General features: G+C 37.5%; 1 protein-coding gene across 1 annotated transcript in view; it reads left to right on the top strand.

Moving 5' to 3' along the window:
• The window catches only part of LOC111583468 (sodium/potassium/calcium exchanger 3-like), a 67,234-nt gene that overhangs the window by 45,068 nt on the left and 4,327 nt on the right, over nt 1-17,839 (top strand). Inside the window, exons 4-16 of the mRNA XM_055009886.1 lie at nt 573-647; nt 3,162-3,246; nt 3,649-3,752; nt 5,767-5,841; nt 8,557-8,582; nt 8,672-8,725; nt 8,801-8,934; nt 11,868-12,028; nt 13,825-14,095; nt 14,178-14,344; nt 15,643-15,757; nt 15,868-15,980; nt 16,966-17,031. Coding sequence (XP_054865861.1) covers nt 573-647; nt 3,162-3,246; nt 3,649-3,752; nt 5,767-5,841; nt 8,557-8,582; nt 8,672-8,725; nt 8,801-8,934; nt 11,868-12,028; nt 13,825-14,095; nt 14,178-14,344; nt 15,643-15,757; nt 15,868-15,980; nt 16,966-17,031 — 1,446 coding nt within the window. The remainder of the gene's footprint in view (nt 1-572; nt 648-3,161; nt 3,247-3,648; nt 3,753-5,766; nt 5,842-8,556; nt 8,583-8,671; nt 8,726-8,800; nt 8,935-11,867; nt 12,029-13,824; nt 14,096-14,177; nt 14,345-15,642; nt 15,758-15,867; nt 15,981-16,965; nt 17,032-17,839) is intronic.

Genomic DNA, 17,839 nt, shown 5'->3' with positions numbered 1-17,839 from the left:
CGGGCTCGCAGTTATGTTCCTCATGAATTTTTAACATCAGATCTGTTAATGTACTCCAATGAATTTGCATGGGATCAGATCTGTGACTCGCTGTTACATTTTTCATGGTAATTTACATGTAAATTTAATGCGGCGGTAAAAGCAGAGAAGTATTTTTTACTGTAGAAGTCTGTTCAGAATAAAATGAAAAGTCATGGAAGGTGAAGAAAAGTTGATAATTACTTAACATAATGTCTTTTTGCACATTTTCAGTCAATTCATTTGTACAAATTTGCACTCCTGTAGAATCTCTACATTTATGTCACATAAGTATTATTTTTTCCTACTTTTGTTTGACTTGCAACAGTTGCTTTTTAAAATATTTTATCAGATTTTTCTTCTTGTTGGTGTTTGATGGAGTCAATGTATGTGAAAACCTATTTGGTAATACAACAGTGTCTGATTTTAGCCCGTTAGTCACAGCTTTCTACACCCATGTTCATGTGAAAGTTTCACATTTTCACATGTATACATCACATCAGGCAACATGTTCATATTTCAGTGATTCCTGTAATTTTTCTTTTTCTTTACAGACTATTTACATGTTCTGCGCTCTGGCTCTGGTCTGCGACGACTACTTCGTTCCCTCCCTGGAGAAGATATGTGAGGTACTGACTTTACTGACTTTTCCAGTTAAAACCTAATATTATAAATGATCTGGTTGAAGTTATGTTGGATGTTCAATGAACTTTAATGGATTCAAAGTTCAACTGAAGTGTCTTCCTCTCATAGCTGGTGTTTATTTCTGAGGAATCTGCCACTTTCTCAAACTTTTGGTTTCATCTTAAAGCTCAGAAAACACTTTAAACATCTTTTGTCGTCTTTGTGCACCGTTTACATACAGCAGTGTAGTTTAACTGGCAGCACAAGGAGGAAAACAACACAGACAAGTTAGCTGCTGTTATTAGATGATCTGATGTGTTGATTGTTGCACTGTGATATGAAAACTGATGTCTGTAAAGTTCAACTTTTTGACTATTCATGTCATCAATATTAATTACATCTTGAATCTAGATTACTAGTATTCTTACAATAGCAGTTTGAACTTTTTTGTACTGTATTTAAATCAGGAAAAATTTCAGTATTTTATTGATATTTGCTGTTATTTGAAAGGAAGAATATCTATGTTAAGGATTCAAAAAGGGAAAGAAAAAAATCTTTGCTGTAAATTTACAGATTTCCCCAGTTATATTCAGTTACATGTAGTATCTAAAAAAAATCACAGAAAAATTGTGTTCATTTACGTTTGTTGTTAAAAAAAAGGCCAAAAGTGTACATAATGTCCACATCAAAATCTGTATTTTTATAAATAATAATTTGCTCTTTTCATATGTGTGAATGTAAAATTACACTGATTTATTGTATTTAAATCAGCAAAAACTTTGCTATTATTTTTATGTTTTTTGCACTAATTGAACATTACAGTATTCTGCCATTTTTAGCTTTTTTTTCTGTATCGTTGTGGCAACAATTTCAGTTGAAAGTCAAGTTAATCTTTCTCTAAGTTTAATTCAGCATCTGCAGATGGATTCAAGCAATCAGCTGAGTGAGTTGAGAGTAAAGAGTAAAGAAAGAAGAAAAACAAGGTGTTTTTGTCCAGCTGACAGTGTTGAAGGTTAGTAGGGTCTTCTGCTGATAGAACAGCCTCCAGGAGCCTCCTTACAGGCCTTTTATCTTATTGTTCACCTTCACAGGTGGCACAAAGTTGACAAAGACTCATTTCTGCTCTGTGGAAAACAGAGTTTCCCTGTTTTTATCACCTGATGAAGGTCCTGAACAGATGAACTGTTGGCAAGTGTCAGGGAGATCACACAAAGTCCAGGTGTGGTTACAGGAGTGATGACAGACTTCCATCCCGGCAGGCACACCGAGGACTTTAACTTGGTGTCAGTTAGTTTGGATAAATGTACATCCATCCATCCATCCATTATCTATACACCGCTTAATCCTCACTAGAGCCTATCCCAGCTGACTCGGGCGAAGGCAGGGGACACCCTAGACAGGTCGCCAGTCTGTCACAGGGCTACATACAAAGACAAACAAGCACTCTCACATTCACACCTACGGGCAATTTAGAATGATCAATTAACCTCAGCATATTTTTGGACTGTGGGAGGAAGCCGGAGTACCCGGAGAGAACCCACGCATGCACAGGGAGAACATGCAAACTCCATGCAGAAAGATCCCGGGAAAGCCGGGACGCAAACCAGGGACCTTCTCACTGCAAGGCGAAAGTGCTAACCACTACGCCACTGTGCAGCCCGATAAATGTACAGTAAACCTTAATTAAGTTCGACCCATGGTTTCCATTAGGTTGGGTAAGTTCAAAGCTATTGAAGCAGGTAGTCTGTGCCTCCTACCACCAAAAATAATGGATTAATCCTGGAGATCTGCTGATGTTTTCTTCTTTTTCAAAGCGACATCAGTGATTGTTCAACCATTGACAATTTTCTTGAACATTGATCCCACCCTGCCTTTTTCAAGACAAAACACTCAAATTTAGATTGTCTTCATTGCTCTGATATTTAATACATTTGTAGTCCTGTATCATTTTTAAAATTTAGGATGTTTCCTCCTATCCTCATTGGAAATAATGCACGTTAATTGGGTGCAGTATCCAGTATCAATACTACAGTACTAATTAGTGTGCTAGAAAAAAGTTTATCTTGTCCCAATATATAGTACGTCAAAAATACTAGTGTAGTTGAATGACAGTATATGTACTCTACGCTCTGGAAAGTAATGCTTAGGCTCAGTTTTTATCAGTCTTTTAGAGGTATGACAACTTCCTATGAAATAATGTTCAACCAACAAACTCCGTTTAGTCAGGGGGACTTTTTCAGGTTTTCCACTACAATCCATTTATTTGATTGATAGCATTAATACAATTAGCCGTTGTTCCAACCAATATTTCTCAGTTATTTAAAGGGAATTTTCAAGTGTTATGCACTAATTACTACAGTTATGGACAAAAGTTTTTGAAGATGATAAATTTAAAGATTGCGGTTGCTCCAGTGTTTAGTAGGTCGGGGACTTGAAGTCAAGTTGAAGAAAAATTTCGTTCACAAGTCAGTTTCATTGAATTACCAGCTGGAATTTTACTTGTCTCTTGTTCTTTCCAGCGTCTCAATCTCAGCGAGGACGTAGCAGGTGCAACCTTCATGGCCGCCGGCAGTTCAGCTCCCGAACTCTTCACATCTGTCATAGGTACAGTATATAATTTTAAGCTTGGATTTAATTAACTTTGTCAACAGAAAGGCACATCACACATGATGTTCAAGGATGATCACAAAATGGAAAATATGATGTTTTTTTCAGTTTTTACAGTTTCTGACTGATAAATGGTATGATTTTATTGATTTTTTTAAAGGTATCATGCCTTCTAATCCCACCAGCAGGTTCTTGGGTTAAATGCAGAGCGTATTCATGAACTGTGTCACTGCTGTGTATTCGTCATGTGTGTCTCTGTTGGCTTATTTGTGTGTCTTGATATTTAGACGGTTGTGTGTCATCTGTTTGTCACCGCTGCAGATGCTGCAGCTTTGATATGTGGTAACTCTGTTCTCTGTGGACTCCACTCATGTTTGTGCTGTCTCATTTCCTCCCCAGGGGTTTTCATCACTAAAGGTGATGTCGGCGTGGGAACCATCGTGGGTTCGGCCGTCTTCAACATTCTCTGCATCATCGGCGTGTGCGGCTTCTTCGCTGGCCAGGTATGACGTCATAATCCACACACTTTCACAACTAGCGGCATAATGTCACCTTTATATACTAGAACAAGCAACCATGTGAGCATTTATTCAGCAGCATGGAGGATGTAAAGTTAGTTTATACAGAGACAGTTATATTAGCAGAAGGAGTTCAGCTGAAACGCCAGCACACATTTAACAGGGGTTTTAATGTTTGTGTAGATTGACTTTTTAAAAATGTGTTTAAAAGATGAATATTAAAATGTAGTTTATGATGTGTTTCCATCAGCATACTTTTCTGTGCATTTTTGACGTATCACATTAGAAAAAAAATTAATAGAAATGGCAAAATTCACAACAAAATTTTCCAAAGATGTTTTCAAAGTTTTCTTAAAAGAAAAAATGCACTTCATGGCAGAATTAAACACCTTTTCCTAATAGGTTTTGACCGTTAACTCTCCACTGATGACCTGTTTATCCTTCTAAAGACTCCGAACAACATGAAAAATGTTTGACATGAAAGAATAATTTCCAACTTTTCAAGACTTATCTGTAGTTTTCTCTCGCAGATGGACAAACTTTTGTTCTTTTTGGCAGGTTTTGTTTATGGCTGCCTCTAGCGCCCTCTTCTGATGACACAACACAGTTATGTTTATTTGTGCCAAAGTAAAGTTAACAGGAACCGGACTAATTTACATTTTATGTTTTACATTTTTACATTTCAAAAGTTTGCTATTCACTTAATACAGTTAGATTGGAAACAATATTGCTGCAGAGACCTTTTTATGGGATGGCGTTGTGTGCATATTCAGCGCTCTTTATTTATTCATTCATTCATTCAACCTTTATTTATATTTTAGAGTTTGTTGAAGAGCAACTCTATTTTTCAGTGACATTGAGGCAAATTACATATGGAAAACAAGAAAGATGAACAAGAAAGGGAGAAAAGGGGAGCTGGTTACATAAAAATCATCAATTTACTGATTAGACAAGATGATTTCATTGATATATTCTATTTTTAAAACATAGTAATCTAAGAAACTATAATTTGCAAATAAAAGACATACTCAAGAAATAAAGTGAGTGATTCCATTTTGTAATCTATGTTATTTTTACATAATGTTACAAAATGCAGACCAAACCATAGTCTTTTTTATATATACAATAACGATAAATATCTTATTTTAAAAAATGTAATTAAAATAATGGAAATGAACAAATCAGACAGCATCCTCACCCATAACACTGATTTCTATCTAGTTTATTTCAGTTTTTTGTTTTCATCCTCTGTCGGTGTGATTACAATCTATAGTTTGTATCTGTTGTCTACTTTACATCCTCGGCTCGGTGTGTTTTGCACGCGATGCACAGATAACATTATATGCTGCAGCCTGGCTCTGATGCTATCTGACATGCCCGGGACATGGAAATGAGCAGAGTACAAGGATAAGCTCTCTGCTCTGAAAAATATATGCGCTGGACTCCAAACAGTGATGCAATCCCAGATTGCACCTTATGTAATCATAGCGAGATAATGAGGGAGAAAGACGGGCGCTGCGATGGGAGTCAGAGGGATGGGCTGCGACAAAACCATCTCCAAGAGTTTGGTTTGTTACCTTTGGCAGCAGGTTTTCTTCTACAAAGCGCCGCTGTTCAGTACAAGCAAACATTTTAAAGCTTTGTTGTGCTGTAAGTTCGCCTTCAGCCTTGATTCCACAGCTGGGAGTGGCTCATTCAAGATGTAACCCCTGACCCTGCACTCATGTATACAGTTAGCGATGTGTGGGAGAGCGTTAAAGCGTGAGTCACTGCATTGTGGGCACCTGCATTGATTACATAAAGCTGATAAACACAGCAGCACCTTTTCTACGTAGGATGAAACCTTGCAATTGGCTTTTTTCACTGATTGTGATTCAAGAGTTCAGATTGTGTTTACATCGCTATGGTAATGATGTCAGAGGCTTTTCTGTATCACCAAGGCTACGTGTTACTCCACAAACTGATGCTGCATACCTGCTTTTCTGCTTTCTCCTTGCAGGCGGTGAAGCTTTCTCACTGGGCTCTGCTCCGAGATTCCATTTTTTACACCTTTTCTATCATTGCCCTCATTGCGGTAAGAACTTAATCATGCAAATACAAAACTGACATGATTCAGTGTAGAAACGGGAGCATATTGGAGCATTTCACTTCAGTATCAATACCCTGTTTGCACTTTCTGCCCCGGCAGTAGAGCCTGCAGAGTCCACTATTGTCCCACAATCTATCAAACTGAACTTGTACAGAACGTTTCAGGCAGCTCGAATTGCTTCACAGATGACTGATAATTAGGCAGAACAAGTAGAGGTAAAATAAAGAAAAAATCAGCCCACTGAGCCACAAGCAGTTTCTGGGCCTTTTCTGCTCCTGTCACATTTTTCTTCACTGTGGACTCATTTTTCACTGCAATATAAAATCCTGCACCTCTATGGAAACAGAACAATCCTGAAGAAGGAGACAGAACTCAGAAATGTCTCCTGTGCAGTATGACACAGTTGAGATGCCATAAATCATCAAAAGTGAAAAAAACAAAAGTTAAACTTCTTTGATTATTTAGTTTGCATCAATTGAAAAAACCTGGAATCAACATGTCCAGCATTTTTCCAGGTTTCCACAGGTGATAAGAATGGAAAACATGCTGCCCCTACATAGTCTGGATAATTTTCTGTTTACATTTTTAATTTGCTCCCATCCTCGCCTCCTCTTTGTTCTGTGTAAAAACTGCCTGCAGTTCAGCTGACAAGTGACAGAATGTTTCTCATGTCAGTGTTGGTCACTGCTGAGTCAGTCATGACTGAGCTCTGAATCTTTTCTTTATGACAGAATCTGGTCAGAGCAAACAGTTGAAATATCAAAATTTTAAGCTTAGATTTTGTTCGTTTTCTAAACCAACCTACACGTGACGGTCATGTTCATGGGCTTAGAGAGAGTTTTGTTTTTTGTTTTTTTTTCACAGTTTATACAGTTTTTACAGTTTCTGGCTCTGATAAATGATGTAATTTTGCAGATTTTAGAGCGATACCATGTTTCTCAAACCTGAAGGCATTTTTTGTAATTCAGGGGATAGAAAAGGAAGTCGAAGTAAAAGCATTAACACAAATGAGCTTTCGAAAGAAAAGGAAATTGTAAAAAATGCAAATGGAGTGTAATGGCTTACATTTCCCAAAGTATTGTATAGTTTTAAGGTAAATATTTAGAATATTTATATTTAAATATTTAAATTTTTTGGGACTTTTCATAGGCACATATTGCACTTTTTTACTCCACTACACAAGGTATCATTACTTTGTTACTTGCAGATCATGCTTTCATTCATATTTATATATAAAAAAAAATCAGCCTCTGAGATATCATATCAATTTTATTTATATTTAAAAACAATTGGCATTGTTAAAATCAATTTGTAAAATCAAATTAACATAAAACACTAAAAAAGTAAGACAGAACAGAATAAGACCTTGTAGAATCAATCATTAAGATAAAACAAATATAAGATAGTAAAATATTACAACCTGTAAGATCAACCACAAGCCTTTGAAAACATGTACGTCTTGACGTTTTTCTTAAAGGTGTGATCGGAGGAAAAACATTTGTTTACATTAAACATATTATATGATGATTGTTCCTAGACTGAAGTGCTCATCAGTAGTAAATGAACTCCACCTCGACCAACTGCAGCAGTGAAAAGCTGTTTACAGTACACAATGATGCATCCATCTGTATCTGTAGATGATAGTAGTAGTAAACTGTATTTATATAGCAATTTTCAAAAGCAAAGTGGCGAAGTGTTTTATGAAACAAAAATACAAATAAAGCTTTTCCATATTGATATTTATTTACATTTTGTTGAGTCTAATTTTTTTTTGTCGTAAGTGATTGTATTTAAATTATAGTACTCATGCTTTTACTGCAACAAGCAAGTCATCAAATCTGAATTCTACATTTTATTCTACATTTAAGTATTTGACAAAAATATACAGTTTGCACCAGGTCCTGTAGAAAACTAAAAAGTTTGCACTCATCATTGCAACTGAAAAGCCATGACTTGAGACTAACAGTCACATGACAATAATTCAGAGGCTTTTCAGCTGAACTGCAGGCTGTGTCTCCACAGGGCAGAATGTACGCAGACTGAAAGGAAAATACTGGATCAATAAAGTAAAGGCAGCATGGCTTATGAACAGTATACAGAGGAGCAAGTTGATGGACGTAACATCCAGCATGGGGAAACATCTTTCTACAGCTGATGTACAGAGCGGAGGTTGTAAAAATGTCAATAGTTACATATATATAACACATTTTTGGTAATTGCTGTGGGCACTTGCAAAAACGTGGTACATGTTATTTCCTGCAAAGTAAATAATCGAATGAATTCAACTTGTGTTTTTAGGATTTATGGTATTATAATGATGTTATTCTGCACAAGATACATGTCTGAGTTCTCTTATCTCCTGGCCATGGTTGTTCTTTTTCCGTAGAGGTGCAGGACTTTACGTTGCAGTGGAAAATGAGAACGCAGGGAGTAAAAACATGACAGTAACATAAAAAAAAAAAAAACAACACAAACTGCTTGGAGTTCAGAGGGTTTATAAACCAGAATGCCAGATTTTAAAAGAACAGCATGTTTTTTTAGTGGCTGTCTGTCTTTTAAAGGGATGTAATGAACTGAAAGGTCACGTTTTGACCTTTTCCTGAGCTCTGGATTTGTTTTGCCCTCTAGTGGCAAATATGCTGAAATGCAGAATTAATTTCACTCCCTGTAGCTGATGTGTCCTCTGTTTTGCCTTTTTAGTTCATCTATGATGAGAAGGTGTGCTGGTGCGTACTCATATTTACAACCAAACTCAAATACACACATGAAAGGTGTTTAAATTGCCCAATTACACTGCAGTTTTACTTGCGTGCAGGTGGGAATCTCTGGTCCTGATCCTCATGTATGCTGTTTATATCCTCATGATGAAGTGAGTGTCATCTTCAGAACCTGATTATTCCTTTTTTCTGGCTGCATTTAGTCACCAAATATGTGTCTCTGTCAGGTTTAATGGCAGGGCGCATCGCTACTTCGACCGCCGAAAGAAGAGCTCAGTGAATCTGGCCAACGGGCTGACGGGCAGCACTGATCTGGAGGATAACGTCACGTGTGATGCTACTGCAGTCCTGCTGAAGAAAGGTATCACAGCATGCTCTGTTTCACTCCGTCCTCTAAAAAGACTCCTGCAGCTTGTAGTTGCTGAAATTTGCATACAGATAAAGGCAGCCAGTCCTCGTCTATTTTTACTCTGCTGCACGGTGTCAAGGAGGACCTCATCGAAAAAGTTCTCTGCATCTTGTCCTACTTTTTGGCTTTTGGGCTTCATATATGGGGTTATTCCATCTGAAATTCCTTCTTCTCCACCATCTGATTTGCTTGAAACTTTTTTTTATCATAAACTATGGATATTTAAAATGCTACCTGTGAAATTTTAACATGATATATATCAAGTAGTTGTTTTTTGCTGTTTCAACAAAAATACCTTAAGAATATTTAAAGATAACAAACTGAAATGTTCACTGTTGTTTCTGATTATGGCTGAGTTGAGGTATGAAAAAAAATAAAGCCATCATGAAAACTCTCTTCATTCAGCACATTTACAAAGAAATTGATAAAACAGAAGTCAGTGATATTTTGTGAATCATATTTAGCTGCTTGTCACAGTAATACAAAACAAAACATATAGAATATTTGTTAATATAAAATACTTGGTCACAAAACTGAAGATATTGTTAGCTAACTTTTATAACAAATCAAGCAAATAAGAAGAAATGTGCTGAAAGGGGATTGACGGGAAATGTTGAAAAAGAAATGACCTCAGAGAAGTATTTGATATATTCATCTAAAAGTTCACAGATAGCATTTTAATAACCATAGCTTATGATAATTTTTAAGGCAAATCAGAGATGGTGAAGCAGAAGTATCCTGGTGATTTAAGATGAAATAACCCAACATTCAGCTTGTCTAAACATTTTTGAGTTACGCAGCGATGGAGTTATCAGAAAAGTAAACAGACTATCTTCTTACCACGTGGATGTTGTGAAAACCAAATTAACTTTTTTAAACTCATTTTTTGTTTGTATTTATAATATAGATAAAAATATGTGGAACGATAATATTGTATTATATATTGAATATGTTAAGGGAAAATAATACTAGCAGACTTAGTGGTACTCTTTGGTCAGAAATGCTGCAGCTTGAATAAAATGGTTTGCATTAAGCTCATCTGGGTTTGATACGAGCACTTTCATAACTGCAATATAATGCATACATACACAGAATGTAATGTGTATTAATTTACATAGCAAACATCTGGTGATCCTTACTCAGACATCAAATACACTCTGAAAAGTCTATAGAGAAGGTATTCGGTTTACAGTCATTGAGGAGGAAAGAAATCAGAAAATATTCTTATTTAAGAAGCTTTTTTTTTTTTTTTTTTTTTTAATGACCAGGCGCAGGGAAGGCAGCCATCAGCCTCAACCGGTTGGGGTGAGATGATGCCGATGTTGTCCTGATTCCCATTCAGATCTAAGTGGCATCTGGTGCTCACCAATATTTTAGGTTCTGAATGAATAATTTATGGTCAAAATGAGATTTGTTCATAAATGATAGCCAACCTGTTTTTTTTTTTTGTCAGTCAAAAAGTAAGTAAGAATCTTCCTGGTTCTCAAAATGGTCCCTTTTCAAGATCGCAAATCTTCTTCTACTCTGATCTAAGAAGGAAAGCAGTTATTTTAGTTGATTTTTAAGTTTAGCAATTACCAGGACAATTGAGGGGGATACTAAAGCTGTTTCTGATCTCTGCAGTCCAGACATTGTCTCTGAACATGAAGCTGCTGGTTTGTGTTGGCGTTTCTAACTGTGTGTTGGCAGGGAGGCACTTAAACCAGCAGCCATACATCTACCATCCATTATTCATGTCTACTGTACCTTTCTGCTGCACTTTATGTTTCACATGACTCCAGGTCCAGAGGGCTTCACTGCTCACCTGCAACAAATACAACATATCGTACACGCATGCTTTTACTGTATTCTACCACAGTCTGTTATGGAGATAGTCTTTTTTGATATTTTAAGTAACATCCTACAGAATAGACACGTAAGTTCACAGAGAATATAAAAGATAATGACAGATCGTCTGCAGACCAACCTCAAAATAAGGTCTTTTCTTTAAATGTAGTTCAAATGGTGACTGTTTACGTAGGTAATTTAAAGTGTACAGATCCCTTCTGAAACATTCCAACCTGCTCTGATATTGTCAAACAATTTTGATATTTAAGGGATCAAATCTGAATGTCCAGATGACCATTTATGGTTCACCGTATTGACTGAAGATAAACCTTTACTGATCCCACAGCAGGGAAATTCACAGTGTCACAGCAGCAAATTTGATAGCGCAAAATTACCAAATAAACAAGAAATATGTTGTACAGATTCTCCTACATGTAGGAAATTTAGGTATTGCACAGATTCCTCTGAATGTGGAAAATAACAAAATGGCACAGATTGTAAAATTGATATTACACAGATTCTCCCTTGAGCATATTTATGATTTAGACAGGAGTCTGGTTTGTTAGCCCGAAACTACTTCTGTTAACCCAGAATGCAACCGATTGGCAAGATTTGCTCCAGAAGGACTTTACTTCTCGACCTTGAGGCTGAAATTAGTGACAGGTATTAAAAATGATATTTAAAATCTTTTCTCCAGTTCTTGCTGAAGAATAAACAAACCATGTCGCTGCACCTTATGAGCCATTTCCTCATCCGGACTCATTTTTACTGTCGTTTTTTCCTGACTGCACAGTTTTATTAGTGTTACAGCAAGTAGACTCCTTTTTGTTTCCATCTGCTTCTCCATGAGATGCTGCTCTGCTCCCTTTGATGAGAAAATCTGATTAATAAGCTGTAGTGTCTGATGCTCTGCTATTTTCAGATTTTTCAATGTGTTCATGACAGATGAGAGGAATGTTCCTGCCAAACTCCTCTCATCTGAGCCCATTTTAAAGGAATTATTTGAGAAATGATGACATAATCAACACTGCAGTTCATTTTGTGTTATTTCTTTGCAGCTAACTTCCACTGTAAGCCGTCTGTGCTGATGGTGGACGAGCTGCTGTCTGCGTATCCCCACCAGCTGTCCTTCTCTGAGGCCGGCATGAGGATCATGATCACCAGTCACTTCTCCCCCAGAACCCGCCTCACCATGGCCTCCCGAATGCTCATCAACGAGGTACGAACCCGCAGTTTAACACAAGTTACTGCAAAAAGTTTAACATAGTTTTGTCAGCTAAAGTTACTCTGAAAAGTGGCTGCCAGAACTCTGGAGTCTTAGCATAAATACAAACCAAATAACTCTGTCTGGATTCAGCAGAAGAAGCAGTGGAATGAATGTTAATTTTCTGTTGGATATTTCAGACACCTGTCGGCTGCAGACTACAGTTTGGGTTTAAATCCAAACCAAACAGCCACATTTGGAGGTTTGACAGAGAAGAAAAGAACAGAATGCTAACTTCTGTCTCACATAAATAGAACTTTTGAACTTTTTCTGCTTTGTGTTGTGCAAATGAAACACAGTAACAGCTCGAAATACAAAATGTTTTAAGTGGAAATCTCTGTGTTGTGGTGCAGGAATAACAGTTACAATGTCAGAAACAACATGTTACTTCTCAGTAGTCTCAACTGTAATATTTCAGTTTAACGTGTAATATTCAGTTATCATGTGTAATATTTCATTTAATGTGTAACACTTTGATTACATGTGCAATATTTCAGTTATATATACAACATTGTCAACGTACGGTGCAATATTTAAGTTTACCAGTGTATAAGCATTGAAGCTCCTTGGGCTTATTCTTATGGATTCTTCTGATATGATTTTCAGCACCTAACTCATCCCAGAATTTTAGAAAACCCATTTAAATTTATATCAAAACATGCAGCTCAATCGGGAATAGTGTGCTATGACTTTTGGTAGCGATTCGTCGTTTAGTTTTTACAAACTTCGTTTTTAAAAAAACTGCCTTTACAATCTGAATTGAAATTAATGGGAAGTTGGTTGGACAACTGGAAAAACCAGCCATCTTTGAAACCCTGTAGCTCTGGCAAATTTTACAGCAGAAACTTCATTCAAAGTTTAAACGGGTCACAAGGCTTTGAATGTGATTCCCCTTCATCTGTGTTTTCATGTTTTTACAGTTTTTACGAAGTATCAGTTTAAGTTTGAAACTTAAACTAATACATCAGTTTAAGTTTTGAAAATCCAGAATTTTCCTTCAGCTAAATTTTGACCAAATAAATTTTATGAAAAAGGTGCAGTTAACCTTGTCTCCTTCTCACAATGCTACTCTACATGTACACTTTATACACCGCAGTAGGCATTTCCGTCCTCTTCACCCAGTGTGAGTCCCATCACTGCAGGACCTAAGGTTTTTCATAAATCACCTCAAAGCACAGAGTGTATCGACCTAAACTGTCATTATATCACAGCTCCAAAATGTTGGGAGAATATCAGAAACAAAGGGTCTCTCTAATCTGCCACTAAATCTAAACAATTCATAGTGTGAACATAAAAATAGATTCCCTTCACACGGTGAAAGATTTTTTGATGTGACTTTTAGTTTTTGAGCTGTGACCATTTGTTTCAGGCTCTAATCCTCAGTCTGCCTGTCAGCTTCTCTCTGCTCTGCTCACTGCAAACAACCAGTGACTCACAGCTGATTGGCTGATTGATACTAGACCACACTTTCAAAGTTAAAGCTCAAAGCTGTTAAAAGGAACTGGCTGGGGCTCGTGAAACAGCTGCCTTTTCAAAATAAAATATACTTATATGAATGATAACTTTGGTATAATTATGGCAGGACATATTATCCGGCAAGAGCTGCATTGGCACACTCAAAGTTTCTTATTGCTTTTCTATTTTTAGTAACTACTGTTGTTTCATCTGTCATTTGTTTTTTCTGAGCAATATCTGGCACATGAATTTCCTTCAGGATTAATAAAGTATTATCTTATCTTCTAATGTTCCAGAGACAAAGACTGATCAACACCACGGAGACTCGGGTCAATCGCATCACCAATGGCGACTCGGACTCTGCGGCCCGAGGTCAGAGTAGGCGGGGCTTGGAGAACGGGATGGGCGGGGCCGAGCAAGGCCTGAACGGGAGGTGCAGGCTTCAGCGGCTGGAGTCAGGCAATGAGACGGAGAACGAGAACGAGGACAACGAGAACAATGAGAATGACGAGGAAGGAGAAGGAGAGGACGACAACGAAGGACCACTGGTGCCCTTCAAAGTTCCAGGTAGGACACAGGTGAAGGTTTGAAGCGACACGACCTCTCTCAGGTGCTTCAGTCATGGTTACACCTGTTCTTCTACCCTCAGCTGGTGTTTGCAACAAGCTGAAGTGGTTGACCATGTGGCCGCTGTCCCTGCTGCTGTTCTTCACGGTGCCCAACTGTGCCAAACGGCGCTGGGAGAGGTGGTTCATGGTGTCCTTCTTCACTGCAACCATCTGGATCGCTGGACTCTCGTACATCATGGTCTGGATGGTCAGTTCAGTCTTTAACCTTCTGAAATCTGATCAGCTGTTTAAGAAGTGATGCAAAATTATTAGATTTTCTAAATGTAATAAAGGAAACAAACAGTACAGGTATAGCTGATATAGGATCAATATAGCGGGTTTTAGAAATAAAAACAGAAGTGCAGTGTGTCATTCCATCTCAATTTTTTTTCCTGTCGACCCACATTCAGCAGGTTTTCTTTGCTTGTTAAAAATTGAGGCTGTTTGAACAACAATATCACATGAACAATTAGCTCTAAAAGCCTGACAGTTTGTTCTCATCATGTTATTGATCAGAAATCTGTCAAACTGGACAAGCAAATCAAAAAATGAGAACTAGAGAAGTCAGCGAATGACATACTGAATATGTGAGCAAGACAGTCAAAGATTAAGGTGGAGTATTATGACAAAGTAGTATTTAGTAAACTGCATGATACTGCATGCAACAGTATGTTCTTTTTAAATGCAGCTTCAGTACATACTGAAAGTAAAACCAAAGAATATGTGATTCAGAACACAGCTATAGATGTGATTTTAAATATTCTTTCAAATCTGCATCGAAAATGTTTAATCAATAAAAACTCTTTTAGTGCCTTTTGGTAGAACTATTCTACCTGAAGGTTAATAACTGTTCCGCTGGTAGCTTTTATTTCTAAAATAGTGAGAAGCTGCAGTGTTTAGTGAACAGATGCACAATTTTATGATGTTTGTCATAATTTTGGCAACTGTTGACTTCTGTTATTAACTCCCTTCAGCTCTGAGCTATTGTTTTAGATTTCTCCCTAAAAAAAATCTGAAAGTTGCAGCTCCACAACTGTGAGGCCAAAATGAACAACTTGAGCTCTGTGGATTGAAGACATCGTGGAGAATGTTGAAATAAAATAAGTCTTTGTGTCTCCACCAGTTATTGAGTTAATTTCAAGGCCAATGATTGTACTTATTACTGAAAAACACTTACAAGAGCTATTGTCTTATATGTGCTGTATAAAAACGTTGACTTAACTAGGCAAAATTAAAATTTTTAGAAAATTTTTATTGTTTATTAATTGCAGGGACAGCAATAATATTAGCCAGCGTCTAATTTGCGTCTGTTTCCTGGGCAAGAACACACACAAAAACCAAACCCAGAAAGTTCACTCCATAAATAACACTGTAGGGTCAATATTTAGACTTGTTGGGTTAATTTCATAACACCAGTTACGATTACTTTTTTCTTTTCTTTGATTGCTGCTTGAAGAATAAACGAGTAAAGGTCTAGATTGAGTTGTGTTGTCCATGTGGTTGCAGGTGACAGTGATCGGCTTCACTCTCGGCATCCCTGACGTCATCATGGGCATCACCTTCCTGGCAGCAGGGACCAGCGTCCCCGACTGCATGGCCAGTGTTATAGTGGCTCGACAAGGTACACAAACAAGATGTGGGCAGCTGAAATCAATATTTGCCGTTAGTAGATGTGGTCGATAGGTTGTTACAGGCCGCTGTGCTCAGTCGGTGTTGCTCTCTTTACCTCAGGCATGGGAGACATGGCCATCTCCAACTCCATTGGCAGCAACGTGTTCGACATCCTGGTGGGCCTCGGCCTCCCCTGGGCTCTGCAAACTCTCTGCATCGACTATGGATCCAACGTGAGTGAGGTTCTGCTGGACTCATCAGAGCAGAGGAGAACATGAGAGTTTGTTTGTTAGACCTCTGCACTCAGCAGATATTATTTATTGATCAACCTGATGAATATTCTTTACAAGGGAAAGAATGGGTGACATAAAAGTCTGTGGTGCATAAAGAAGCAGTTTTTTAACCTTCTCAGCAAGTTTAATTTTTCCTCACTGTGGGCTCACTTTTCACAACAATATTTAATCCTGCACCTCTATGGAAACAGAACAAATCTGTTCTGTGCCAGATGTTAGTATGAAAGATTTAATAATAATATTAAAAACAAAAGCTGAATTTCTGGGATTCACAGTTGTACCAAGGAGTCTAGAATTTTTAGTTTGTTATAGAATGAAATGGTTTATTTTGCAAATTTTTAAATGACACTTGCAGAATAAAGTGATTTTCATGAAATAACGCAATTTTAAGATGAGATTTAGTAAAGAAAAGTTTGACGAAACACCACATCACACATGATTAGTTAAAGGACTGTTGGAAAGTTGGAAATCTTACAAATCTTTCTGTTTTTACAGTTTCTGGCTGTGATAAATGGCATAATTTGGGGAATTTTCATAAAATGAGCACACCTTTCAAACCCACCGGTGGGTTTTGCGGTTCTGAGTTTAACAAAAGCAATTTATGTACTAAACAAATACAAATGGGCGGGAGGAACCCCAGAAGTAACCTTCTGTAATAAACACAGGAATCATTCTATCCTTCAATAATCTACACTACAACACGACTATAATGCTCTATAATATAGTTTATTTCTTTGCTGTATGTTTGCCAACTGAGCATAAAGAAGTTAAATTGTTATGATTCTGTCTAGCTTATAAATTGTGTACTTTTGGTGATTTTTTAAAAGGATAATATGCTTTTCAAGGCCATTTTAAAGGCATTTTAAACCCAGACAGTTTTAACTTTTATAAAAAAAAAAAAAACTCCCTGTGTCTTTCTCCACAGATCCATCTCAACAGCAGAGGACTCATATTCTCTGTTGGACTTTTGCTCGCCTCAGTATTCTTCACAGTAAGTAATGATTTCTGCAGTTCACTGTCCTGGTGATTCAGCAGCTGAAGCATCAAACATGTCACAGTTTAGAAACCAGCCGCTGGCACATAATTATATCGGGGTGATATGAAAAATGTTGCCACCAGCTTTTAGAAAAGGTTCCCAGCCTGTGGGTCGAGACCTGAAAATGAGGTCACAGGACGAATCTGAGACGCTGCAAGAAGATTCATGAGTTCCTTTATTCTTCTTTTTTGTCTTCAAGCCAAAAAATGTATCTTGAGTCTTGAGTCAGTGTTGTATAATTTCTAAGAGGCAAAAAGATATGAAAACACTACTAAAGACACGTGTAAAGTCAGCTCAAGAACACAACTGGATACAAAACCACTGCAAAAATAGCCTTTGAGCAAGCACTTGGCAACAGTGGGAAGAAACCAAGAAACCGCGGACAGAACCAGGCTCAGGGAGGGCGGAAATCTGCCTCAACCGTTGGGGTCAGAATAGCAGATGGAGAACAGACAAACAGAAGAATAATGAACATTTTGGAGATCAGTGAAGCCAGTGACCGCAGATCAAAGACCTATAAATCCAGAATCAGACACCTGCAAAGATGACAAAACATAAACAAACTCCCTTTTGGTGTGGATTTTGTAAATTTTGCCCAAAAAGTGCCGATTTAACACACTGAAGAGAAGTGAAATCCCTCAAAACAGTCGAAGATGGGCTTGGTGACAGTGGATAGGAATTAAAAAAAACTACTCTTTATGAGGAAGGACAAAAACAAAGACTTCCGACAGAACCAGGTTCAGGGAGGGTAGACATCTGCCTT

This window comes from Amphiprion ocellaris, chromosome 4, assembly GCF_022539595.1.
Source record: "Amphiprion ocellaris isolate individual 3 ecotype Okinawa chromosome 4, ASM2253959v1, whole genome shotgun sequence".
Taxonomy (NCBI): Eukaryota; Metazoa; Chordata; class Actinopteri; family Pomacentridae; genus Amphiprion; species Amphiprion ocellaris.
Note: the sequence above shows the minus strand (reverse complement) of the source record. Positions and strands in the feature narration are given on the sequence as shown.